Genomic DNA, 27,592 nt, shown 5'->3' with positions numbered 1-27,592 from the left:
GGACCAATTCTATTCAACTTATTTATAAATTATCTAGAGAAAGGGGGTAAAAGTGAGGTGGCAAAACTTGCAAATGATACCAAACTGTTCAAGATAGTTAAGACCAAAGCAGAATGCAAAGAGCTTCAAAAAAATCTCACCAAACTAAATGATTGGGCAACAAAATGGCAGATGAAATTTAATGTTGATAAATGTAAAGCAATGCATATTGGAAAAAAATAAATGTACGTACATTATGATGGGGACTAATTTGGCTACAACTACTCAGAGTGATCTTGGAGTCATTGAGGATAGTTCTCTGAAAACATCCACTCGGTATGCAGTGGCAGTCAAAAAAGCAAATAGAATGTTAGGAATCATGAAAAAAGGGAAAGAGAAAAAGACAGAAAATATCTTATTGCCTCTTTGTAAAACCATGGTACGCCCACATCTTAAATACTGAGTACAGATGTGGTTGCCTCATCTCAAAAATATATATTGGCATTGGAAAAGGTTCAGAAAAGGGCAACAAAAATGATTAGGGGTTTGGAACAGGTCCCATGTGAAGAGAGTTTAAAAAGACTTGGACTTTTCAGCTTAGAAAAGAGGAGACTAAGGGGGGATATGATGGAGGTCTATAAAATCAGGACTGGTATGGAACAAGTGAATAAGGAAAAGTTATTTGCTATTCCCACAATATAAGATCTATTGGTCATCAAATGAAATTAATAGGCAGCAGGTTTAAAACAAACAAAAGGAAGGTTTTCTTCACTCAGTGCACAGTCAGCCTTTGAAACTCCTTGCCATAGGATGTGGTGAAGGCTAGGACTTTAAAAGAGAGAGCCATTGGTGGACCTACTCTCCATGAACCTATTAATCAGGATGGGTAGGAATGGTGTCCCTAGCCTCTGTTTGTGTGGAAATAGGTAATGGGAGGATTCCTGTGATGATTACCTGTTGTGTTCCCTCCCTCTGGGGCTTCTGGTATTGACCACTGTTGGCAGACAGGATACTGGGCTAGATGGGCTGTTGGTCTGACCCAGTATGGCTGTTCTTATGGAGGCAACCTATGCAATTAGACAATAAATATTCAGGGCCATTCTGCTTTTATTGCCAAATAATATAATGCATGCTACGGGGCACTCAAAAATGTTCCCTTAGGAAATAGATAGATCAGTCAGAATATGAAGTCATTAAACACTTGAAAAAATAACGTACTAAACTTCAGCCACTGTGGTTACGTTGGGATTTGGATGGGTGGAGTTTAGTTTTGTCATACATTTATTACTCCTCAGGCTTTCCTGAGAGCTCTGGGAAAGATTGCAAGTTACCTCCTTAATCTTATTTGTGGAAAAAAGTGGGAAAAAGTATTTGCAGGTGAGGAGGCAGGCAATTCTGGAGATAGTTATCTTGTGCATATCTGCACAAGGATCACTGGGACTCTTCCAAGAGAGCTCCTGATAATATGAAGGTTTCAGATTTAGTTATTGTCTCCCTTTCCCCAAGTGTCAACTGATGCTTCTGAAAAGTTTGGGAACTATAAATCTCCCCAGCTAACCAAGCAGTGCTGTTAAATACAGCCATCAAGTGGGTTATAAATCCACAATCCTAGCTGCCTTATTCCTGTCGTGGCATATTTGTTATACACAAGTATTTTGGTTCTGTAGAACTTCTGGGACTCTTGTAAGCAGGGTTGGTGCATTTCATAGGGATTTTGCTGTCTGTTGGGTTGAAAATATTCTTAATTTACTAAAAAAGTGTGGATCAATGTCATCTGGCAAACTACAGCAATGTTACATTACATAGCTGTCAGAGGCATTCATATGGAAAGAATACACCGTTTACCACTGTACCTGTTTGTGGTTGGCTCTGATTTGAGATCCTATTCCAAATTAGGGGAAAATTCCTTTCCAGTGACGCAAGATGAACTCCACCCTAAGATTTCTTGTCTGTTATTCTCTGTCCTGTGACTATCCCTGTGTATGCCATATGCAGAATACCCAAGGTATATAAAGCTGTTAGTATTAAACTTCAGTTGAACAGGGGTTTTATAATTTTTGTTCTAAATTCTAGAGTATAATTTCAGAAACACAAATTTTGAATAAAGTTTTGTCAGTCTTAGTCTATGTTGGTAACATGATTCTTTGACTGATCACTTTAATTTTTTGTTTTCTGTTCAAAGATTATTTGATCATAGTGGGAAAAGATGATTCCAGATGCACAGAACAACTCTGTAGTAAAATAGCCACTTGGGGAAAAATCTGTATGATCTTTATTTACATACAGATAATCCACAACAGGGGTGGGGAACCGAAGTCCCAGGGGCCAGATGTGGCCCCTGGCGTGCCTGGATCCTCCTCCCCCAAAGCTCAGGGCTTCCCCACTCCCAGCATTGGGGAGCCCATGGGGATGGAACACACACAATCTACTAACTTTCCCCTTTCCCAAAGGCTCTAGTGTGGAAGGGGAATGTGGGGAGGGTCGGTCTTTCTCAATCTGGGGCCACATCACTGAGGACTTGGGTTTTTTTCTTCCTTGTGTGTGGTCCCCAACTGATTTTTCTGTAGGTCAGTGGCCCCTGACCAAAAAAGGTTCCCCCTCCCAATCCATAAGCTCTACATGAGTAAATATGGCATGGAGGGTGACTGATAGAATGTTGTATGCAGAGATGAAAAACTGTGTTAGTGGTGCCCTCGTGTGGTAATTTAAAATGCTGCAATACAGCAGCATTTTAAATAATGAAGTAATAATAATAATGAATAACAAAGTTTATAGTACTGGGCACTTCCCTAGAAACCTTATAGGTTGAACTCTAAGCAAATACTTTACAAATATGAAATAATTCATTCAGGCCTTTTACTTGTATTCCACTACTTACCTGCACCACTTCAGGCATGGAATACAGATGCTGTTTAACAGCAGATACTAGCGCTACAGAAAAAGTTAGGACAAGAAAACAAGAACATGTTCATTGGCCAGTACTCCAGGGAACACATGAAGTTATGGGAGTTGATAAATCTGTGTGTGTGGGGGGGGGGGGGGAGGGGCGGGTTGTTTTATTTTTTACATTTTCCTCAGATGGATATCATCTTCAGCATCTCAGGCCTTCCTACCAAGAGGTTGTGGTTTTTGACCAGAAGTAGCAAAGGAACTCATGTGCCCACTCAATTGCCAACACTTGAACTAGCTCTTCTAGCAGAGATTTAAATATGTGCAAGTCCCTCATTGCCTTGCTCACGATCACAGAATTGCCTAAGAGAATAGACTACTTTTTGTCATGTGGCTCTTCCCAGACTGGCTGTTCTTCTTCCTTCCTGCTGGCAGCGGGAAATGCTGATGATGGGAGCTTCAAATGCACTTAACAGATTGACTGCCCTTGCCAGCTGTCAGACTTCCTCAGAACTCACTAACTATATTCTTAACGTCTATTAAGTTTTTGTTAGTGAAACTTGGTTAAATTCATCTCTAGTGTAAGGTTTTTTTTATGCCATCTCCTACCTGTGACATCCAGAGTCCCATCAGCAGAAAATCTTTACTTCATTGTCTTTTACCTGTTTCCTTCGTTTCCCCCTCTTCTTTCATTCCACTCTCCCAGTCTGTTTTAATTGTTCTGCATTTCCTTCTCTTCATATCCCTAATTCCAGATTCTGTTCTCCTTTTTTTCCCTCTGGTTTGTGGTCCTCATTCCCTCAGGTTCTCTTTTGCTTCCCCTCTTCATCTTCATTCTTATCTTCCCATCCCCTTAATCCTCTTCTCCTCCCTGCTTTAGCTTTCTTTCCCACCCATTCTCTCACTCTTCCATTCCTGGCAATTATGCCTTCCCTCCCACCCCCATGTTCCTTCCCTTGCTGTGTTTGGGTGCAGGGAGAACAGTTTTCCCCAACCAGCTGGAATGAGGGTGTGTGTGTGCGCGCTTTTGTCTTTGTCCTACGGATGGGAGAAGGAGGTAGGTTTCCATCCACCACTAACAATGTCTGTGGAGAAAAGTACCTGCTAAACGTCCTGGCCGCATGGCCCGCAGCTGCTTAATCAGCCCTCCCAACCAGGGGTCCAGGGCTATGCACACAGTGCCACCTGGCTGAGTCCTTCCTAGGGTGCTGCTGCTGTAGTTAAGGGAGAAGTGCCCTACCCACCCCCCCACCAGGCAGATCTGTGCGTGGAGCCCTGAGCCTTTAGCTGGACTGGGACCATTAAGTAGGGCCTGTGCTGTGGTACAGCTTAGCAGGAGCCTTGCTGTGGAGTTGTTAAGCATCACTCTCTACTAGCAGTGAGGAGAGGATGGGCCCAATCAGTTGCTTAATTAGTTAATGCTCAACTGTCTCCTAAGAGTTCCTGTTGGAGTCAGGTGTTAATTTAGTAGTAAAATTCACAGATACAAAGATGTAGGTTTTTTTTTTGTAGTGACTTTAACCAGATCTGTAACCTGCCTGGTGGTAGATAGACTTGTAGGCCTTAACAAGTACTGACCATACGTCATCTATGGGAAGTACACAGACTCCTCTCACAAGGTAATTTGGCTGCAAGCCAAACCACCTTACTTCACTTTACAATGACACAGACAGGATTAGTTTCTTCTCCCTTTAGTAGCTTTACTTACATAAACTTGTAATTTTCATAGTTAAATAACTGTGCATTGGACTGTGTGCATCTGTACAATTCTGGGTGTGGGATTAAGCCAAACTGTACAATTTACTGCTTAAGCATGGGCATTTAAGCTTTAATGATTTTCTTTGACTTTCTGGGTAAGTTTCAATTCCTATCTATCTAACCAGAAGAAATATTTTTGTGGTAAAGGTTTTGGGTAATTTTGTCTTTTGGGGAGTTTTGCTTGTCAGTAGTTGATGGCTTAAACTGTGAGGTGGATGGATGTTTAACTTTGGTACTATAAATTGTAAGAAATCACCGTAGGTCCTGAGGGTGCCGGGCAAGAGAAGTTCAACCTGTGCTGAAATAAGAAACAGAAATTCAGCTTCTCTTTGTTTCAGTTTCTGTATTGTGGTCAGTTTCAAAGTCAATTCCTGGCCTCACCCTAAAGGTATTTTTTGCCCTGAAACAGTGTATGGTTATGCTGAGTATCATAACTTATTTCTGTTAAATGACGTAACCTAAAGGGCTTGTCTTTTTTTTTTTTCTTTTTTTTTCTGGCCACACACTACAAAAAAATTGGTCTTTCTGTCTCTTTTCCACACCAATCATCCATGAACATATAGTCGTGGGTGTTTTTGTACCTTCTGTGACAGTGTTAGCACTGTGTGCATTGCTTTTTGCATCTTTCTTGCCCTGTGTGATTTCCTTAATTATTTTCTGATGTTGTTGTTCCATGATTTGATCTCTACCCTGACTTTACAGATAAATATTGTATGCGCAGATCTTGATTTCTCTCACATGGTTCCTCTCTTTTTCCCAAATCCAGGCAAACCAGGAGAGCATTCACCTGTGCATAAGGCACTAATTTCTATATGCTTGCATACCCATCTTATTACTTTGTGGATTGATTGGGATTCATTTGACTAGCTCCATTGAGGTGCATGCACCAAAGTACACTTTAAAAGAAATACATGAAGCATAATATATTTAAATCGGACCATAACTAAAAAATACTCTGATACCTTCACAATGCTAGGATATGCAGTGGCACTCTATTAAATCTGATTACAAATTGTCAGAACACCGGGGAAGGGACTGAGTTTTATGCACGTGTTCATAGCAGCTAGGCCGAGAGTAATTCATAGCAAATAAGGGATCTGATAAAATTTAGACTTTCTCTGCTTTCATGATATTTGCAATCAGATCATTAGTTCCTCTGATCTATTCATAATTTAGATTTACTAGGCAACTTTCTACCCCAATGACTGATGTAAGGCTTCCTTGTGAACAGTTGGCAAATATCTGGAATTTGAACTTTGTTAGGTAGCTACAGCTTGCTAGGTAAAAATCTCTCTTCCCTGAGTGCCTGAACTTGCAACTTCTGCTACCTGTACTGAGATGTGCCAGATGCAAATTCAATTTCTGTAAGTGCTTGTGCATGTAATTCTGAAACTGCCTCCCTTTACACTCATTCCAGTAAATGTAGTCACTTGGATGCTCATGAGAAATGGACACACAGAGGAAAGAACATTACCAGAGTGATTTCATCTAAAACCAAGAACTGTTAATTGAATATATTAAGCAGAGTCCATGCAACTCCAGGAAGAAAAATGTAAAATCTCAAACCTATGTTGAGTACGTACTGCCTCTAACAAGCAATCCATTATCTTAGGCAAAGTCATCTTTAGATAATTCCTGCTTGTGTGGGAAATCAGACTTGATTGTCTTTTTTCCTGCCTTAAAGTCTATGAATTTGTCAATACATCTTCTCTTTTTTTTTTCCTCTTCTTAATTCCACCAATGAATTAAAAAACACCTTTTAAGTAACTGACTCTTCCTGGTCCTTGGGGTGGCTGCATAGTGAGGTCTCACTGTATTGTAGAAAACATAGCTTACTACTGGGATTGCCCCAAATGACTATATGGAAAGCACTGTCAAAGATGTATAAAATAACATAGGCTGGATGTTATGGAATGAGTTTATCATCATTGGAGTCCATCCTCCCTACTTTGTTTGCTATTGATGTGTCGTTACCGTAATGAGATCAGGTGAGTGTGTTGTCCCATGTGAATTGAGTTGGTGTCTGTGGAGTTCCATGTGGGCAGGAGTTCAAAACACAACTGATACTATCATAGGTCATGCTAATTTAATTGGCTTTTTGGCAGTCCTGCAGAGAGACCAAGTGCTGAATGGACCTGGCAAGTGAATTTCCCTTACACCTTTGGTGGTGCCTTCAATGAAAGATGCGAGTCCCATTACCCAAGTGGAGTGGGGAAACTTACCCTTCCATTGTGCTTATTTTGTTTATAGTTAGAGGACTTTAGTCTTCAGGGATCTCAACCCATCATCTTTCACCAGCTGAACATTACTTCCATTTTTAGAAAATTTTTCACATGACATCCCCCACATTTTTAATACATACTCTGTGGAACATTGACATATAGGAAACAAATGAAAGATACAGTTGTGGAAACCACAGGGGAAGGCTATTTGAAAGTAGTCATATGGGCTACGTCTAGACTGGCCCCTTCTCCGGAAGAGGCATGCAAAGCAGGCAAGTCAGAATAGGGAAATCTGCGTGGATTAAATATCCCCCACGGGATTTAAATAAACATGGCCGCCGCTTTTTTTCCAGCTTGGGGAAAAGCCAGAAAAGAGCATCTAGACTGGCACGATCCTCCGGAATAAAGCCCTTTTCCGGAGGATCTCTTATTCCTACTTCCTGTTTGCTTTAAAAAGAAAAAAGTTGGTGTCACAAGTTGATTTTTGAGGCCCTTGCATTCAATAGCCTTTCTTAGAGATCAGCTTTTTGCAATATATCTTATGCTGCATCTACAGATGGTTCTAAAAAACAAACCTGCCTGCAGCTGTACACTCCTCTGAAGCTGAGCTGAGCGATTCCCTTTGGGAACATACGTTTCATTTCTTCTAGATGCCCTTGACATTTTTCCTTTTCCTTGTGTGTGTGTGTGTGTGTGTGTGTGTGTGTGTGTGTGTGTGTGTGTGTGTGGTGTTTTTTTTTTTAAGAGAGGTGAGTTTCCATAACTTTGTTGTTGGTTGTTCCTAATGGAGAAATATCCATATCATAAAATTTCCACTGTAAAAAGCTCTGTCTGGGGCTCTTGTTAATCTTTAGAGTAAGGCAAATTATTGTTTGGACAGGAAGGCTTAGGGCTTTATCTACATCGCAAGTTACTGTGCAGCAAAGTGGGGTGTGAATCTACTGCTTGCAGGTGGCGGTACAGTAATGTGTCTCGAGGACACTGCTACAGCACTGCGAAGGTCCCAGAGTGCAGCTGGCTTGCCATGCAGTAACTTGCTACATAGTCAGGCCTTTAATTGTACTGACACCAGTGTGTTCATCATAAGAACGACACTAGCAACACTGACGAGTCTATCTAAAAACGTTGAGACAAATCAAGTTGACAAAGTACATTAGTAAAGCTTAACAAAAATTCTGATTCCACACAGAACTTTTACCCCAAAAAGATGTACCAAAGGTGCTATTAATTCCAGAAGGAATGTAGCTCCTTCTATATAGATGATGCTTAGATATTGTGGTGAGCGGCAAAGTGTAAAAACCTAAGGTATAGTCTCTTCCGTATATGCATACCAGCCTCATCACTGCAGTATTTGACCAGCTTCCAGTAGCAGACCAAGCAATGTGAATAACTTTATCTATCTTGTGTGGTTTGTTCTTCTCATTTCCCCGCCCCGCCCTGGGGAATTGTGTAATGTTTTGGTTTGGCTCATGAGCACGTGTGTATGTTGTGTACAGTCTGAATGTGTTACAGAAAGCAAGTTTATGGAAGTGTGCCTTGCTCTTAATGTAGAAGGAAAGTAGGTAGGTTTATGATGGTATTTATTTCCTGTAGGCGTTCATACCCACTGCCTGGGAGAAGGAGAGAGCATTTGTTGAACAACTCCTCCTAAAGAGTAAGCGCTAGGGCCACCAAATGTTGTATGCTGCTTCCTCTTACCATAACTTAAAGCACGGTCAGGGTTTAGTTTTCCCAGGACAACTGGAAACCCAAGAAGAGGGACGGTTTTCCATAACCTGCGAGGGAAGGGGCTGCTGATCTCAAGGATGTGATGTGTGTGGCCACAGTGGACAGCGAGCCTGCAGAGTGTCCCCTGGGGGCAGCTGCAGCATGAAGGGAGAGGCCAGCAGGGCTGGGGTTCTGCCATCTTGCCTGTCGGCACACCTGCCCCAAGCCCTTTTTCTCTCTTCCGGCCCTTAGCCCTAGTACTGCAGGGGAGAGGAGAGAACAGACCCCAGGTGGGCTGGGGGCGTTGCCTGCGATGGAGAGGATAGCCTCCCTCTAGGTGGGTGGAGGGTGTTCTGGGGGGAGAGAACACGCCCCTGGTCCCCAGCTTCCTGCACCTCCCCACATTCCCAGGCCCTGTCCTGAAGGACCCAGGCAACACTCCTAACAAGTCTGCTAGTAAGAAAGTAAACAGCTATGCGGGTCAGCCTAAAGGTCCACCTAGCCCATTATCCTGTCTTCTGACCATGGCCAATACCAGGTGCCACTGAGGGAATGTGCAGAAAAGAGAATAATCAAGCGATCCATCCCGTCACCTATTTCCAGCTTCTGACTGAGGCTAGGAACACCATTCCTACCCCTCCTTAATATTAGCAGTTGATGGAACTCTCCTCACTAAATATATCTAGCGCTCTTCTGAGCCCCAGTGTAGTGTTGGATTTCACAACATGCTCTAGCAAGGAGTTGCACGGGTTGACTGTACTATATGAAGGTGTACTTCTTCTTCGTTTGTTGTAAATCTGCTGCCTACTAATTTCATTTGGTGACCCCTATTTCTTGTGTTGTGAAAAGGAGTAAATAACTCTTCTTTATTCATTGTTTTCCCATACCAATGATGATTTTATAGCTCTCTATCCTATCCTACCTTAGTGGTCTCTTTTTCTAAGCTGAAAAGTCTTAGTCTTATTAATCTTTTCTATATGGCAGTCATTCTGTACCCCTAATCATTTTTGTCCTTTTCTGAAAATTTTTCAATGCGAAGATATCTTTTTTGAGGTCGGGTGTCTGCAGAATTTAAGATCATGCATCTGACGAAGTGGGTCTTTGCCCACGAAAGCTTATGCTTCAATAAATCTGTTGGTCTATAAGCTGCAAAAGCGATGAGTCCTGTTGCACAATTCAAGCTGTGGGTGTACCATGGATTTATAGAGAGACAATAAAATAGAGAATATCTTAGTCTCTGTCCATTTCTTAATGATTCCTAACATTCTGGGTGGGTGGGTTTTGCACATCACCTTGTATAATAAAAATATATACACTTTGACTAAGGTTGAGATGGACATAGGAGATGGCATTGACTATCCAGGCAGAAGAGGTGGATGAGGCTTTTTTTTTTTTTTTAAACTAACAAAATAATCCAAAGTGCAGGATTTGGTGGTGATGGCGGTCTTCAACTATCCAGACTTCTGTTGGGAAACTAACACAGAAGGGCACAGATTATCCAGTAAGTTCTTGGACTGCATTGGAGACCATTTTTTAAAAAAAATTTCAGAAGGTTGAGAGAGCTACTGCGGGGGGAGGGAGGGAGGGAAACTCTTCTATATTTGATTTTAACAATAGGAGGAACTGGTTGAAAGTAGAAGGCAGCTTGGGTGAAAGTGAGCATGGATTCATAGAGTTCATTATGCTAAGGGAGGAAAGCAAAATCAAGACAATGGATTTCAGGAAGGCAGATTTTAGTAAACTCAGAGGGCTGGAGCTCAGGCCCTATAAGAAGGAATACTAAGAGGGAAAAACTGAAGACAGTTGGTAGGCTTTTTTTCCCCAAAAGGACATTATCAAGGGCCCAAAACAAATTATTCCCCTGCATAGGAAAGATAGAAATTTTGGCAAGAGACCATCTTGGTTTAATCAGGAGATCTTACATGATCTAAAAATAAAAAAAGGAGTCCTATAAAAAAGTGGAAACTAGGTCAAATTATGAAGGATGAATATAAGCAAATACCACAAGTATGCAGGGGCAAGAGTAGAAAGTAAAGGCACAAAATGAGCTCAATCTAGCAAGAGACACAAAGAGTAACAAGAAGGCAGTCTACAAACATATTAGAAGCAAGAGGAAGACCAAAGACAGGGTAGGCCCATTGCTTAATGAAGAGGAAGAAACAATAACAGGAAACTTGGAAACGGCAGAGGTGCTTAATAACTTCTGTTTCAGTTTTCGCCAAGAAGTTTGGGGACGGGATACCTAACATAGGGTGTGTCTAGACTACATGCCTCCGTCGACGGAGGCATGTAGAATAGACAGATCGGCAGAGGGAAATGAAGCCGCGATTAATCGCGGCTTCACTTAAATTTAAATGGCTGCCCCGCTCTGCCGATCAGCTGTTTGTCGGCAGATCGGGGCAGTCTGGACGCGCCGTGTCGACAAAGAACCCTCTCTTGATTGGCACAGGTAAACCTGGTTTCATGAGGCATACCTGTGCCGATCAAGAAAGGCTTCTTTGTCGGCGCGTCGCGTCCAGACTGCCCCGATCTGCCAACAAACAGCTGATCGGCAGAGCGGGGCAGCCATTTAAATTTAAATGAAGCCGCAATTATTTTAATCGCGGCTTCATTTCCCTCTGCCGATCTGTCTAATCTACATGCCTCCGTCGACGGAGGCATGTACCGTATATTCCGGCGTACAAGACGACCTCTGATGTTAAAAAACATCCCCCAAAAATTGGGGGTCGTCTTGTACGCCGGATGCCCCGCCGCCGGAGCCCCTCCGCGGCTTTGAAAGCCTCGGGGGAAGCCGGCGGCGGGGCATCCCAGGCGCGCATGGGCTGCCCCCCCGCCGGAGCCCCTCCGCGGCTTTGAAAGCCTCGGGGGAAGCCGGCGGGGGGGCATCCCAGGCGCGCATGGGCTGCCCCCCCGCCGGAGCCCCTCCGCGGCGGCGCGGAGGGGCTCCGGCGGGGGGGCAGCCCATGCGCGCCTGGGATGCCCCCCCGCCGGCTTCCCCCGAGGCTTTCAAAGCCGCGGAGGGGCTCCGGCGGGGGGGCAGCCCATGCGCGCCTGGGATGCCCCCCCGCCGGCTTCCCCCGAGGCTTTCAAAGCCGCGGAGGGGCTCCGGCGGGGGGGCAGCCCATGCGCGCCTGGGATGCCCCGCCGCCGGCTTCCCCCGAGGCTTTCAAAGCCGCGGAGGGGCTCCGGCGGGGGGGCAGCCCATGCGCGCCTGGGATGCCCCCCCGCCGGCTTCCCCCGAGGCTTTCAAAGCCGCGGAGGGGCTCCGGCGGGGGGGCAGCCCATGCGCGCCTGGGATGCCCCCCCGCCGGCTTCCCCCGAGGCTTTCAAAGCCGCGGAGGGGCTCCGGCGGGGGGGCAGCCCATGCGCGCCTGGGATGCCCCGCCGCCGGCTTCCCCCGAGGCTTTCAAAGCCGCGGAGGGGCTCCGGCGGGGGGGCAGCCCATGCGCGCCTGGGATGCCCCCCCGCCGGCTTCCCCCGAGGCTTTCAAAGCCGCGGAGGGGCTCCGGCGGGGGGGCAGCCCATGCGCGCCTGGGATGCCCCGCCGCCGGCTTCCCCCGAGGCTTTCAAAGCCGCGGAGGGGCTCCGGCGGGGGGGCAGCCCATGCGCGCCTGGGATGCCCCCCCGCCGGCTTCCCCCGAGGCTTTCAAAGCCGCGGAGGGGCTCCGGCGGGGGGGCAGCCCATGCGCGCCTGGGATGCCCCGCCGCCGGCTTCCCCCGAGGCTTTCAAAGCCGCGGAGGGGCTCCGGCGGGAGGGGGGGGGGGCAGCCCAGGCGCTCCTGGCGGCTTTGCTCCCGGTGCCTCTGGTCTGCTGGGGACCATCTCCAGCAGACCAGGGACACCGGGAGCAAAGGAGGCGGAGGGGAGCTGGGGTATAAGATGAAACCCTATCTTTTAATTAAAAAGATAGGGGGTCGTCTTATACACCCAGTCGCCCTATACGCCGGAAAATACGGTAGTTTAGTTGTACCCTTAGTGAATGCTAGTGGAAATGGGGTAGGTTTAGAAGTTAAAATTAAAAAAAGAGCAAGTTGAAAATGTCTTAGAAAAGTTGGATGTCTTCAAGTCACCAGGGACTGATGAAATGCATCCTAGAATAATCAAGGAGCTGATAGAGGAAGTATCTGAGCCTTTAGCTATCATCTTTGAAAAGTCATGGAAATTGGGAGAGAGTCCAGAAGACTGGAAAAGGGCAAAAGTAGTGCCCATTTATAAAAATAGAAATAAGAACAACCTAAAAAACTACAGACCAGTCAGTTTAACTTCTGTGTCAGGGAAGATAATGGAGCAAGTAATTAATCTATCTAGAAGACAAGGTGATAAGTAACAGCCAGCATAGATCTGTAAAGAAGAAATCATGTCAAACCATTCTGATAGTTTTCTTTGATGGGGTAACAAGTCTTGTGGATAAGGGAAAAGTAGTTGATGTGGTATACCTAGACCAGTGGTCCCCAACCATTTGATGTTGCTGGGCGCCAGCGGGCGTGGCCATTTGCCTGCCAAGCACCAGAGGGCGGGGACACTCACGCACCGGGGGCGGGGCCACATATATGCCACACCCCCATGAGCCACATGCCTGGGGCTGGCACCCCCCATAGCTGTGCACCAGGGGCTGGTGCTACTCATGTGCTGCGCGCCCGGAGCACTGACGGCCGCTTTGCCGCGGGCCCAGGGACGGCGCTCCTCCCCCACCCCCCCAGCCGTGCGCCTGGGGCCGGCACCCCCCCACATAGCCGCACGCCTGGAGCCGGTGTCCCTCCCCTCCCCCCCCATAGCCGCGTGTCTGGGGCCGGCGCTCCCCATGTACTGCGCACCTGGAGTGCGGGTGGCCAGCCCCAAGCACTTGGCGGGTGCACATAAATGCCCCCACGGGCACCGTGTTGGGGACCACTGACCTAAACTGTAGTAAAGCATTTAATATGGTCTTGCATTACCTTATCAGTAAACTGGGGAAATGCAACCTTAATGGGGCTACTATAAGGTGGGTGCATAACTGCCTGGATAACCGTTCTCAGAGTGTACTTATTAGTGGTTCATGGTCATACTGGAAAGGCATAAGTGGGTTTCCATAGGAGTCTGTTTTGGGACTGGTTCTAGTCAATATCTTCATCAACAATTAAGATACTGGCATAGAGATTACACTTATTAAATTTGCACATGATACCACGCTGGGAGGGGTTGCAAGTGCATTGGAGGATAGGGTCGTAATTCAAAATGATCTGGACAAACTGGAGAAATGGTCTGAGGTAAATAGGATGAAGTTTAATAAGGGAAAATGCAAAGTGTTCCTTCCGAAGTGGAGTAATCAGTTTCACACATACAGAATGAGAAGTGACTGTCTAGGAAGGAGTACTGTAGAAAAGGATCCAGGGGTCATAGTGGACTACAAGTTAAATATGAGTCAACAGTGTGACATTGTTGCAAAAAAAGCAAACATGATTCTGGGATACATTAAAAGGAGTGTTGTGAACAAGATGTGAGAAGTAATTCTTCTGCTGTACTCTGTTCTGATTAGGCTTTGATTGGAATATTGTGTCTTGTTCTGGACACCACATTTGAAGAAAGAATTGGAGAATGTCCAGAGAATAGCAAGAAAAATGATCAAAGGTTTAGAAAACATGACCTATGAGCGAAGATTGAAAGAACTGGATTTGTTTAGTTTAGAAAAGTCAGAGAGGGGACATGATAGCGGTTTTCAAGTATCTAAAAGGGTGTTACAAGGAGGGAAAAGAATTGTTCTTCTTGGCTTGATGATAGGACAAGAAGCAATGGGCTTAAATCGTAGCAAGGGAGGTTTAGGTTGGACATTAGGGAAAAACTTCCTAACTGTCCGGTTGGTTAAATACTTGAATAAATTGCCCAGAGAAGTTGTGAAATCTCCATCACTGGAGATATTTAAGAGCAGGTTAGATAGATATTTATCCGGGATGATCTAGATTGTGCTTGGTCCTGCCATGAGGGCAGGGACTGGACTTGATGACCTCTTGAGGTCCCTTACAGTTCTAGTATTCTATGACTTGGTGGATGTTTTTCAGAGATCTATCCACAATAACTTGAAGATTTCTCTCATGAGTGGTAACATCTAATTTACTCCCCATTATTTTATAGGCATAGTTGGGATTATGTTTTCCAATATGCATTACTTTGCATTTATCAATATTAAAATTCATTTTCCATTTTGTTGCCTAGTCACCCAGTTTTGTGAGATCCTTTTTGATACTCTTAAGTCTGCTTGGGATTTAACTGTATTTAATAGTTCTGTATCATCTGCAAATTTTGTCAACTCATTGTTTACTCATTTTCCAGATCATCATATATATATATAGTAGCCCAGTGTGTCTGAGTCTGTAACGCTGAAATGCTGGCTGTTCCCTCTGGGCGGCCCGTGTTGCATGGGGAGTTTTGGGCCCAAATGGCCGCTTGTGCCACTAGCTCCCCCGCGGCGGCCTGGCTGAGCTGCGCAGAAGTCAGCCGAGTGCCACGGTGGGAGGCGAAGGGGGGCGGGGTGGTGATGAGAGGCGTGACAGCAGCTCCAGGCCCTGCCCCCTGGCCATGAACATCATCGCCCCGCCCCTTGACCGTGAACATCATTGCCTCCATATTGGGAGGTGGGTTAATGATTTCTTGTTTCCAAATGAGCCTCACCTGAACACAGCCGAGCAGCCCTTCGCCTCCTGCCTTGGCACTCGGCTGACTTCTGCGCTGTTCAGCCAGGCCACTGCATGGGAGCAAGCAGCGCAAGCGACCGTTTGGGCTCCGTGCCCCCCATTCAGCATGGGGACTGTGGAGCCCAAACAGCCATTTGGGCTCCACGGTCCCCCGAGTGAGAGGCAGGAGGGGGAGGAGAGCTGAGAGAGAGAGAGAGGAGGAGGGAGAGGGAGAAAAAAGACCGACGTGGAGGAGAGACCTGTAAATCCTGTCTTATGACAGACTCATTGGCTAGTTTATGAATATTGTGACAGACCACAAACTGCAAAACTTTTATAGAAGGCAGCCATATTGGGAGGTGGGTTAATGATTTCTTGTTTCCAAATGAGCCTCACCTGAACACAGCCCAGCAGCCAGAATAGAAAATAGAGGCCTAATTAGGAGGCAGCTTGCAGCTGGGGTTAATTAAGCACCTGCTGCCAATTAAGGCCTCTGGGGTCCTATAAAAGGATTCCTCCCAGGCAGCCCAGGGGGATTTTTGGGAGGCCCACAAAAGAGAACTGGAGAGCAAAGGAAATGCTGAACCCCCAAGGACTGGCCTGTGATGAGAATGACTTGGTAAGCAGGGACCCTTGTTTCTAGGGAAATCCCAGGGCAACAAAGGGGGCTCCGGGAGTCTCTGAGGCACTCAAGTAACTGCCAAGAAGTGCAGAACCCCCAGGGAGCTACCAAGGGACTTTGTCACAATATGTTGAAAAGGAATGATCCCAGTACACCTGGAATACCTGAGGAACACCTCAAGTTACCTTTCTCCATTCTGAAAACTGACCATTTATTCCTCCCCTATTTCCTGTCTTTCAACCAGTTATCCATCCATAATAACTCTTATTCCATGACAGTTTACTTTGCTTAAGAGTCTTTAGTGAGGGACCTTGTAAAAGGCTTTCTGGAAATATAAGTACATTATATTCACTGGATCCCTCTTGTCCACATACTTTTTGACCTCCTCAAAGAATTCTAGTAGATTGGGGAGGCCTTATTTCCCTTTGCTGAAATCATGTTGATTTCCCCCACAAAATTATGTTCATCTGTGTGACAATTCTGATTGATAGGCTTAAGTTTGGGACTCTTCATGTCCTCAGCCATGAAGGGCAATGCAAAGAATTCATTTAGCTTTCCTGCAGTTACCTTATTATCATCCTTACGTGCTTCTTTAGTATCTCAGGCTATGTCTAGACTACAGGCTTCTTGCGCAAGAGAGCGTCCACACTGCATGGACGCTCTCCCGAAAGAAAGCGCTGATAGTTAGTCACAGAATGGCTACTTTTTTCCGATAGGGTTTTTTTGTGCAAAAAGAGGCAGTTTCCCGTCCACATACAACTTTTTCCATAAGAGCTCTTGTGCAAAAAGGAGTTATTCCTCGTAGAAAGAGGAATAATTCTTGCGCAAAACCCCCTCTGTTCTGTCGATTAACTTGCGCAAAAATGTGCTTGAGGTGTGGACGCTGTGAGTTTTTGTGCAAAAACGGCTGGTTTTGTGCAAAAACTCTGCAGTCTAGATGTAGCTTCAATCATCTTGTGGCCCCACTAGTTGTGTGGTTGGCTTCTTGTTGCTGACGTACTTGATTTTTAAATTTACATTTAAACTGCAGAGCTACTGCAAGGGTAGCTCCTGGACCAGTTTGAGCTGGGACAGAGCACCTTCCCTTATCAGCTAATTGTGTAGTCGATACAAATTGCATCAACTACATAATTAGTCAGTTACCCACCTCCTACCATCCTTAGTCTAATCCATGTACTCCATGGCACTTGTCATCTTTTCCCCAGCCTTTAGTTTAAAAACTGCTCTATGACTTTAATTTCAAATGCCAGCCATCTGGTTCCATGTTGGTTGAGGTGGAACTCCTTCTTCCTTCAAAGGCCTCCCCCTTCCCCTTTTTCAAAAGTTTCCCCCAGTCCTAATAAATATTATCCCCTCCTCCCTACACCATTGTCTTATCCATGCATTGAGACCCTTCAATTCTGCTTCTCTACATGGCCATGCGTGTGGAACTGGAAGCATTTCAGAGGATGCTACCATTCAGGTCCTGGATTTCAGTCTCTTTCCTTCCAGCCTAAATTTGACATCCAGGACCTCTCTCCTATCCTTCCCTATGTCATTGGTACCTACATGTACCATGACCACCAGTTTCTCCCCACCACTCAAGAGAAGTGCAGCCTTCATGGCAGGCAGACTATTCACCATGTGGCTCTTCCTGTCATCGCAGACTCAGCTGTCTGTTTCTATGGTCGAATCCCCCATTATTAACACCTGGGTGCTCTCCTACCATCTAGTTGCTTGATTCCCAGTGTGGTTTTCCATACCCACCTCAATAATGGACATGTGCCTTGGCTTCCACGTTCTTTTTAATGCTACTTGATGCTTTCTTGCCTCAGAAAAAGAAAGATATTTGTTAATTATTCCATCCTGATTGCTCTGACCTTCTACAGGCTGCATTTTACGAAATAATCCTTGTCTGCCTCCTTGTTTTTATCAGGTGTCAACTCACATTTTCCCTTTAAAAGCAGTGGCTTATTTCTGGGCTTACATACTTTCCAAATACGTCTTTACTGAAAAGTGTTTTCGTAGTTTACCAGAGGCCTTTGCTTCTTAACCTGTGTGGCTTATTCCCATTCTCTCACACACACAGCTTTTCAAATACAGTTTGTTTGTTTTTCAATTTTTTTTCCTGCTTTGCCCTATAGATATTTTGTTCATTTTTTGTTATTTCTGTACACAATTGTTAGGATATTGGCATCTTTGTATTCTAAACACAGTTACAATTCATATGCTTATGTTATCCAGCAGTAGGGGATGCATTCATGGTTTGAAAGAACACCAGCTCTGCTATACTTTTTTGCAAAGTATGAAACAAGTGTTTAGTCATAAAGTTGATGTGACAAATCTCATAATAGCTGCTAGAGGGCAGCAGTAACCATTTAAAAACACTATGAACTCTTTCTGAGAAACGAAACCCTATCTAGTTACTATGCACAGAATACATTTGTTTGTTTTAGGCAACTTCAGGTTCCAGTGAATTTAGTCCACCGATACTGAGTGAATAGACCTTAGTGTTACAGGATAAGCTGCTTTTCTAGGGAAAAATGCTACTAAAAATAATCCACCTAAAGCATGGTATAGGGTAAAAAGAAGGTCTTTCATATAGCTCAAACCTTATTCCTGCTGAAACCAAAGTCAAAAGCAAAGCTTCTCTTTAAATTTAATAGTGCAGGTCCATAGGGCTTAGTGCCTGCATTCTATTGTCTGTTTAGTTTAGAATATTATTTTCAAGTGGTGGTGGGTGGGAGAGTTATCTTTGTGTACTGGAGCCATGGCGCTTTTGCAGAACTCCAACAGGAGTACATGCATGCCCATATTCACATGCTCACTCACAACTGTAGAAGATAATGAATGATTCTTTAATACAAAAGTTAAGTACATTTAACAATCTATGGGGCATTATAAACCCCAAGGAGAAGAGAGAAGTGGTTATGCAGCGTGCTTTCATCCTGGCCACTGACTAGCACACACAGTCTGACTAATTACTTTACTTTAAAGGCAAGCCAGCTGCTTAACGAGTTGTAAAATCCAGGGAAGGATCACAGATTGAAAGAAAAAATTGAGAAACTGATTTTTAATTAAAAAATAAATTGGGTATAGTAAAATTTACTTTAAATAACCAATGTCATTTTAATAACTATCCTTCCTTTATTAATTAAAAAACCCCACAAAATTTTAAGTCACAATGGAATAATTTTTCAGAGGTCATTTTTTCCTCTCTGTTTTTATTAGGATTTAGCTTAAGACTCACAAGAAGCGAATCAAAACATGTTCATGCTTGTGTTATTTCTAGCTAATTGAGCACTTTTCTCTCATTTTCTAACTTACTGAAAATAAATTTCAAAATCTTGAGTCATACTCCTACCCTGTTTGGAAGAAAATTAAGCTAAACTGAACTCTTTCCACTGGAATTCTGAGTGAGTGTGTCCGTGCAAGGATTTAATGCAGTTTAACTAATCCAATTCAAAATTCACACCTTTAGTTAATTCAGATTAATTTTCCATGTAGACAAGTCCTAAGAAAGAGAACTGAGACAGTGAAAAAAGAGCTTCATTAGAGCTAAACAATTAGTTGTGTATTCCTCCCCCACGGGCCCTTTCTGAAAAAGGGTTGTGATTTAATGTTTTGTTCAGCTCCATTTCTAATCTGGTGCCATTGCCAGTAAAGGTTTTGATGTTCAAGCTATTTGGTTCCATCAGAATAAATACCACAGAGCTGCATTGTTTGTGAAGCTCCCGATGCAAAGGTTAAAGTCCATCTGTTGGCTGACAGAGAGGCGTCATCTCGTCATTTGTATAATCTCAGAGTTGCATTCTTGAGCAGCGGACCCCCTTTTTTTTTCCCCTGCTTGCCTAGTTGAGATGTTACTTTCCTGACAGTAAGACAGTTGTGCTCGGTGAACAAACCGCAGCATGTTTCTCCTGCGTGCTCTCCCTCAATTATTTTCCGTAACAATTAACACTGTACTAACGTGACACCCTTTTCTCGTTTGGCTTTGTAAACCATCATCCCTTTTTCTATTAATTCCAGACATTAATATTTTCTTTCACGCAAGTGCTGCCATTCACCCATGAAACAGTTTGAACATTATGTAGCTGTCAAGATACCTAGGGATTACCCAGGATGCCTTGCCTGAGTAAGTGACACCACTGAGGCCTGCTTTTGAGATGTTTATTTTGAGAGTAAGCTGACAAGCATGAAGGCTTGATCCCGGAGTGGCAATCTTATTTAATTAAAAAGACTCTTTTTATTATAGTTTTTTCCCACTGTTTTTTTTTTCATACGTGTGTGTGTGTGTGTGTGTGTGTGTCAGTGATTGCTAAAGCCTGGCTCACTTGAACAGTGCTCTTGTACAGTAAATAGAGATATATGGGGAAGAGCTGGTCATTCAAAGGAAGGTCATTCAACAGCCTTGAAACATTTCTTTGCAATAATGGCATAAGAACTCTCGCTTAGCGATTGGAGCTTGTGTTTCCTAGAAAAAGAGGCTGGTTATGTTTTGATTTTTATTCTTGTAGATTTTTTGGCTGTTTGCTTATGTTTATTTTATTTTGTAAAGGTTCCCTTCACTCAAAGTTTCTTTTCTATTCAAGAAACAGATGAATTAGAGCTGTGGACCACCTGCTTCCACTGCTCTATTCATGTTTTCATTCCATCAGTTCCCTTCCCTTGTCCTATCTTGATATGCTACCTCTTTGGGTGTAATGAATAGTTGGGGACATTTATTTATAATAACGCAGGCTGCTTCTGCTTATCGGATAGATAAAGGCAGTGTCTCTTCTCTTGTTTTTTCTCCTTTAAGAGAATTCCAATTTTCCTCTCCTGGAATATTAACAAAAGGCTACACTAAATAATCCTATTTATTGAATTTCCTAACGCAACCTCTGTTGACGGATTTTATGTTGGATTCCATCACTGTGTTCCTTTCTGTGCAAAGCGCATGTGCTTGTTCAATATTCCTTTTCTAGCTGTGTATTTCAGAAGTAAACATAAATGATGTTTCTGATTTATAGCTTAAGGGCATGATCTAAACCCATTGAAGGCAATGAAAAATCTCACTGACTACACGTGGTTTGCGGGTTGACCCTAACTGTGGGTCTCATGGAGGATCAGGAAAAAAAACTCCTTTTAACTCCTGTGCAGCATTGTTTCTATTTCCCTCTCTCCTTCCCTAATTAAAAAAAAAAAAAAAGAAGGGGGGGGGGGGAAATGTTATCACTGCATAAGTAAAGAGTGTTCTCTGGGTTGCATTTGAAAGTAGATTAATTGGGGGATATTTTGTCTTTCACCAAAATGTTTTCATACTATTTATCAAGCCACCTTTTATGAAGAAGACATTCAGGACTGAATAAGATTCTATAAAAAATTACTCTAAAATCCAATCGGAATTGGTAATGAATAAGCACCCTCCTATAGGTCTTTTGATGAGTCTATATAATTTCATAGCAGGCATACAATTCTCTATTACATTGTGTTGGCTAGTTTCAAAAGATCTGCCAAATGTAGTTATGTTCATATTGAATCCCATAACAGTTTCTATAAGTATAATTGATTAAATCTGCAGGCCTTTTTATGTATCCCATTTTATTTGTAATTCTATGTCTTTATTGTTGGTCTGTATGTTTTATAGATTCATCCTTTCTTTTGTTTGCTACTTCTCCCCCCCCCCCCCCAAAAGAGAAGAGTTAAGAATAACCAGTGTTTTTCCAAGATAACATGGCAGAGAGCACAAACATGATGTAGAATTCCACCCCTTCTTCCCACCAAGCCACTTTTTAGCCATGTTCAGTACAATTCTTAGGTTCTTTCTTCTCTGTTGTTTGTTCACTTTTTGTGCTTGCAGTGTTTTTCAGACTAATACCATTTGTATTGTTATTGTTTATAATAGGTTCAAGTGATCCATATGTGAAATTTAAATTGAATGGAAAAACTCTATACAAAAGTAAGGTCATCTCTAAAAACCTAAATCCAGTCTGGGATGAAACTGTTGTGTTGCCAATACAGACTCTTGATCAAAAGCTCCGGATCAAGGTAAATTTTGGGTTAGGGTTCTGAAATGTTTGGTAAAAGCTCTTTGAACCAATTGTTTTCTCTTTTGTGTGTGCTTATGTATGTGCTACATCAATTTGACATTTTGCTATAAATAACATGTATTCAAAACACAATGAGGATGCAAGGTTTTCTAAGCTTTATATTAAGAATTCACACACATCTTTGCCATCTTTTACTTGGATGTTGTGTTTTTGGTTTGTGAATGGCCCAGGTCAAAATAATCTGTTTGACTGGAGGCGTTTAAACCTACTGTACCAAATTCTGCCCTCAATTACATCTGTGTAACCTCAGTGAAATCAATGAGGTTTACATGAAATAATTTAAGAGTGTAATTTGGTGAACTGAGTTGAGTAGAATTATTACCTGTGAGGCAGCGGTGACAAGCGGCAAAGCCCTTTCTCATTATGAGGTAACTTTATAGTTAGCAGAGCTGCAAGCTACCAGTTATAAGCACTAATTGCTAAAACATCTGTAGCTAAAAATGTGTGTGGTTGTGTACAGTGTTTGATTCCAGTACAGACTGCAAAATATAGAGGAATGGTCACAATCCCATTGTTGCACACACAACTCTGTTCACTATTTGCCAAGAAGGCAAAACATGCTGTTAAAATACTCAGTTGAAAATCCATATTAAAAAGTGGAGAGTTATCCCTGACCAACATTCAGGTTTTGATTCCCAATATTCGAGATTAAACTCAAAATGTCAGTTCTTTTCTTTGATGTGGCAAAACTGGCTTGCGACGTGACGATAACATGCACTTATTTTGCAACTAGGTATATGATCGAGACTTAACTTCCTCTGACTTCATGGGATCTGCATTTGTGGTGCTTACACACCTTGAGCTCAACAGGTACAATAAGAATTTAGTAAAATGTTTCTGCACAGCACTTTTGCAGCAGATTAATCTTTTATCTGTGGTATGTTTGGTCTGAACGTGAAGCAGGGAGCCAGGAATTCATGTTTTATTCCTGGCTCTTGTACTGACTTATTGATGTCTGGGGCAAGTGCATTTTCTTGCATCATCAGCTCCATGACTCTTCTGAGTGCCTCAGAGGTAGGGAGACATTATCATTTCCATTTTCAGAGTGGGAACTAAGGCAGAGAGAGTTGAAATATTTTGTTCAGGGTGATGCAGGATATCTGCATCAGATCTTGGAACTGAACACAGATCATACAAGTCAAAGTCCAGTCTATAATTGTTGAATAATTCAGCTGGACAAGTCTTTGTCAGTTTCCTTGCCAGTAAAATGGGGATAGCATTGATCAGTGTTCTGCCTGTCTGCAGGCAAAAGTTATCAATATTAGTTAATTGTGGTGGAAATACTAACTATTAATTAAATGTGCTGAACTTTGTATGTTTTATGGAAGCTATAAGATCTTTTGACAGGGAATAGACGCCACAAAGAAATATGCCAGACTGCACATTTTTAACATTCAGACTCAATTTTGAAAACTTTAAAGTCTGCTAAATATCAGCCTAAAAAACCCAGAATTTGCCCAATTCAGTGTGACCTTCAATAATGAACCACAAGCTAAAAATGGAGCCTCTCTTTTCTCCTTGCAGAACTACTGAACAGATTTTGAAATTGGAAGATCCGAACAGTTTAGAAGACGACATGGGAGAGATTGTGTTAAACTTGAGTCTAACAGTCAAGCACGGAGACTTCAAGAGAACTGTAAGTGGCTTAGGAAATCAAATTTATAGCTGGAATGCACAAAAAAATAAAGCTTCCCTAATCTGATTTATTCTGTGCTGGGAAATGCCACTTTTATTTTCATCCTCTGAGACTCAGCATTGAAAACTTGATATTTCATGATTTAAAAATCAACCAGATTGGACTAGATAAAAGTTGCTTATTCTTCAAGTGCTTCTGTTCTGTGGCTTTAAAGGTTGAGCTTATGAATGAGAACAGTCTCCATATAGTTCTAGGAATGTGTGTGCATGTATAAGAGACAGATCTCTAAAAGTGTAGCACTTACTAAGTGAACGTATGCCCTGCAGAATTCAGGACTACTCTTTCAGGAAATACCATTTTTTCACTGTAAGCAAGGAGTTTAAACTTCGATTTTTGTTTAAAGGTGTGTTCTCCACATTAAACTGGGGTTTGAGAGAAATGGGCATGAGGAGCTATGTTCTTGACAAACTGGGAACATGTCAGGCACAGTCTTAAATTTCGCTAGTGTCTCCAGTGACTCACTTGGGCTTTGGGTCTCATTCCTGTTGCAGAAGTGCCATGGGCCTCTAGTATTGAACGTGGTGATAGGAACCCAGAAGGAGTTGGTAGAGGCTGCAAAGAGTGTAATTAAAGTGAGTCAGGACTTTCAGGATCAGGATTTGTGTGACTACTTTTTTTTTTTTTTTTTTAAATATCACCATTTGTGCTTCACTCAAAACATGAACCATGCCTAAGTCTGTAACTCAGCTTGCTGTCATTTAGGGAACAGCTTGACGGGGAAAAATCCCCAAAGTATATTATTTGAATAGCTTCAGTTTTTAAGCATGTGCAGTTTTAAACATGGAACTAGTAGTAAGTGTTGCAGGCAAAAAAATGGCAAGTGTTTATGTGAATATGAAATATGACAGTTTTATTTTTTTCAGAATTCAGTCTGAAAGCTGAAATCTAATGTAGGCTGTTAAACTAGACACATGGGAATTCACAATAGGCATGGGACACTCATGCAAGGGAGAATGATGATATGGGGAGAGTATAAGAAATAGACTTCACAAGAAGATGGTATGGGGAGAATATAGGAAATAGACTTCACAGGTGAGGTCTGCCTTTCATTATGGTTCCTTTCTAGTAGATGCCTGTTTTTAAGAGTTGTTAGTTTATTAGGTAATAGAATAGTGTGTTGTTGGAAAGGTTTATTTCTCATTCTGCATAGGATTATTTAAAACCTTTAGCAATACCTAATAATAATAATAACAACTAATTGTTCCAAAGCTCTTTATTTGTGTTGTGGTGATCCCACCTAACATTATATATGCTATAAGAAGATAGCTTTTCATATAAAAATAAAGACTGAATTGCCTGATCTTAACGATAAGAAAGCAAGATATTTTGTACACATGGCTGCTAATGTTTCTACCTTTCTAGTCATTAATGAGAAACTTTCTGTGTCAAAGTCCTCTAATAAACCCTGACCGCTTACCTTGAAATCTTGGCTAGACTTACTAATGTAAGTCTATTTGGCTGGGAGGCCAACTCCCCCATTAACTTATACAAAGCAAGGAATGGCAGCCTTAGGGGGTGAGATAGAGGTGCATGTTCCACTGGAGAGCTTCTGGAGGCATTTGGGAACAGTTCCTCTGGTAACATTAAGGGGAGATAGGCCAGAGTGCTACTGGGGGCTTTGGGATAAGAGAGGATGCAGCATTAGTTCTGAGTAGCAGCCTTAGGGATGCGGGGCCGGTGGGAGTGGAGGAGGAGTTGAGGGGTGTTAATAGTTAGAATACAGATGCCCGAAGAGTAGGTGCATTCTGAAAATTTAAGTGACCATATTTTAGACCTTTGTGTTTCAAATTAAAATAGCACAGCCATTTTCAATAGACTCAGAAGAGCAAAATGGCCTGGTCCATATTATGCACTTAAGAGCAAGCTGATTTCCAAACTCCTCCCCCCCCCCCTTAAATTAGTTTAGTAGGACCAGATGGCACCAGAAGTGTGAACAATGCATTTTACTAATGGCTCCAGGTCTCCTCCACTTTTTATTCTTGATGCTTTGTTTCCTTTTATTTCTGGTGCAATTCAGGTGTTTGGTTTTGTTGCTTGTTATGATCTGCGAAGGAAATAGTTTAATTGAATGCAGTAGTAGATCCAACTCTGTACTAGTAATATGCCTTCCTTACCACAGTTTACAAACCAGTGTTCTTAATTATCTGGCTAACCACTTTCCCTGTTTTCCTCCCTTTCCTTTGGATTTTCTCTGTTACAATGGTGGGCACGCATGGATAGAAGTGGTCAAATCGGAAGAAACGAACTTCATCCAAGGTAACTTCATCCCTTTTCCCCTGTAAGTTTCTTGTTCCCTTTCTCCCACAAGACACATCTTATGTGACATTTCTGTTACTGCAGAGGGTTTCCCTGAAGAAATGGACAGGTATTCTGGCTGCTAAAGAAATAAAATGATGCTATCAAGACGTGCATGTGCCATTACTATGTATGCACATAAACCTTTCAGTTTTGTTCATCTCTTTGGGCCTCCATTTTTTTTGTGTGCACCTACTTATTGCATCATACGTACATTGGATTTTAAACTGTTCAGGAAAGGGACTGGCATGATAAGCCAGCTGTATAAAGGACCCAAAATGCTTCTGCGTAGATGATAGAAACTTAAGATCTGATGCTGATATCCCGTATTTTGAGAGCTTACAACATAACTTTAGAAAAACCTAATTTGGCCCTTTTAAGAATGCATAACATCTGGGAGTTTCCTCAAGAAGCTATTTGTGCATATATTAAATGAATAATTACTTTTCCCTTCAGCGCATGGTAGGTAGAATCCACCAGGTATAATACCACCAGAATACTTTTTTAAAGAGAGGCCATGCAGTGCACATTCCTGGGCACAGGTCTGCAGCTATTTTGGCATACCCAACCCATTCCAGGAATAATGCTGGCTTTCCACAGCTGTATTCATACTGCAGGGATACAGCCAGAAATTGCTCAATGGAATATGACAGAAAGTGATGGAATAATTGAAGAGCTCAACAGTTTAGTTTTTAACGAAAGCTCTTGAAATTACTAGGGCCAACCCTTGATCAAATGTGGCTTGATCTCTTTCTGACATGTGGGCGCACACAGCTGTCACTTGAATCGCGTTGGCTTGGAGTCCCGGGCCACGGAGCCAGATATTCCAACTCTTGTCCTTTTGCTCCAAACCCATCAAAGTTCTGTGTTTCTTTTTTGTTGTACGTTATCTCTCTGTATTTTAAACACATTTTTTGAAGGGGGGAAAAAAGAAGATAAAGCTTTAATTCATGTTGGCAGGTCATTCAGTTCCCAAGGCTCCAGCTAACATCTTAACAATTCTTTTTAAATAAAATTAAGAGATGACAAAGCCTGATATTGGATTAGTGCAGGCAAGATTATTGTTGCAAGAAAAAATAACTGCAACCCTTTGCTCTATTCAGTTATAGCCACTAGAGGGTAAGAGCGCTTCAGTTCTTCACAGACAAGACATAGTTCATGCTCTAGTGTGATCTCTTAAGAAAAGCTTCTGCGGCTATCCGAGGCAGTAAAGAATTTCCCAGAATGTGCTGGAAAAAAATCTGACAAAGCAATATTTCCAGGTTTATTGATTCTGCTACTGCTTTAAAACACTAGTACTGTCCATCAATAACCATCTTTAGTTAGGAAACTCTGGGCTGTGGAAACCGTACTGGCAGTTTGTGGCAGAACATAAAGGCTAGAAAGAAAAATGGTGAGCATGGGGAATATAGATATGTAGGTGAAGGCATGAGAGGTTATAGAAAAATGGCCAGAAGAGCATGATGGGGTAGAAGAAATGCAGACGGACTGGATAAAGATACCAGAAATATGGGAGGGGGGAGCATTATATAATGGATACACAAACTTAGTACTATTGTTTAGGCTTTTACACTTTGAGCAACAGTGTAAATCTGCATCACACTGATTAAATTAAATGTGTCTCAGAAATCTACATCTCTAACATGATCAGGAAAACAAATATTTTATATTAGGGGTAGCTTAACTTTTTAACAAACTGAACTAAA

General features: G+C 42.8%; 1 protein-coding gene across 11 annotated transcripts in view; it reads left to right on the top strand.

The window, feature by feature from the left end:
- MCTP2 (multiple C2 and transmembrane domain containing 2) overlaps window positions 1-27,592 on the top strand; it is a 182,641-nt gene that overhangs the window by 48,892 nt on the left and 106,157 nt on the right. For 10 of the 11 annotated variants that reach the window (XM_014575411.3, XM_025186568.2, XM_014575410.3 and 7 more), the window contains 4 exons: window positions 21,691-21,833; window positions 22,629-22,705; window positions 23,420-23,531; window positions 25,812-25,847. In XM_014575411.3, the coding sequence (XP_014430897.2) occupies window positions 21,691-21,833; window positions 22,629-22,705; window positions 23,420-23,531; window positions 25,812-25,847 (368 nt within the window). Of the gene's footprint in view, window positions 1-15,017; window positions 15,822-21,690; window positions 21,834-22,628; window positions 22,706-23,419; window positions 23,532-25,811; window positions 25,848-27,592 lie in introns of those variants that run through there. The other variant, XM_075897003.1, reaches the window with a different exon arrangement.

The sequence above is a fragment of the Pelodiscus sinensis genome, chromosome 14 (assembly GCF_049634645.1).
Source record: "Pelodiscus sinensis isolate JC-2024 chromosome 14, ASM4963464v1, whole genome shotgun sequence".
Taxonomy (NCBI): Eukaryota; Metazoa; Chordata; order Testudines; family Trionychidae; genus Pelodiscus; species Pelodiscus sinensis.
Note: the sequence above shows the minus strand (reverse complement) of the source record. Positions and strands in the feature narration are given on the sequence as shown.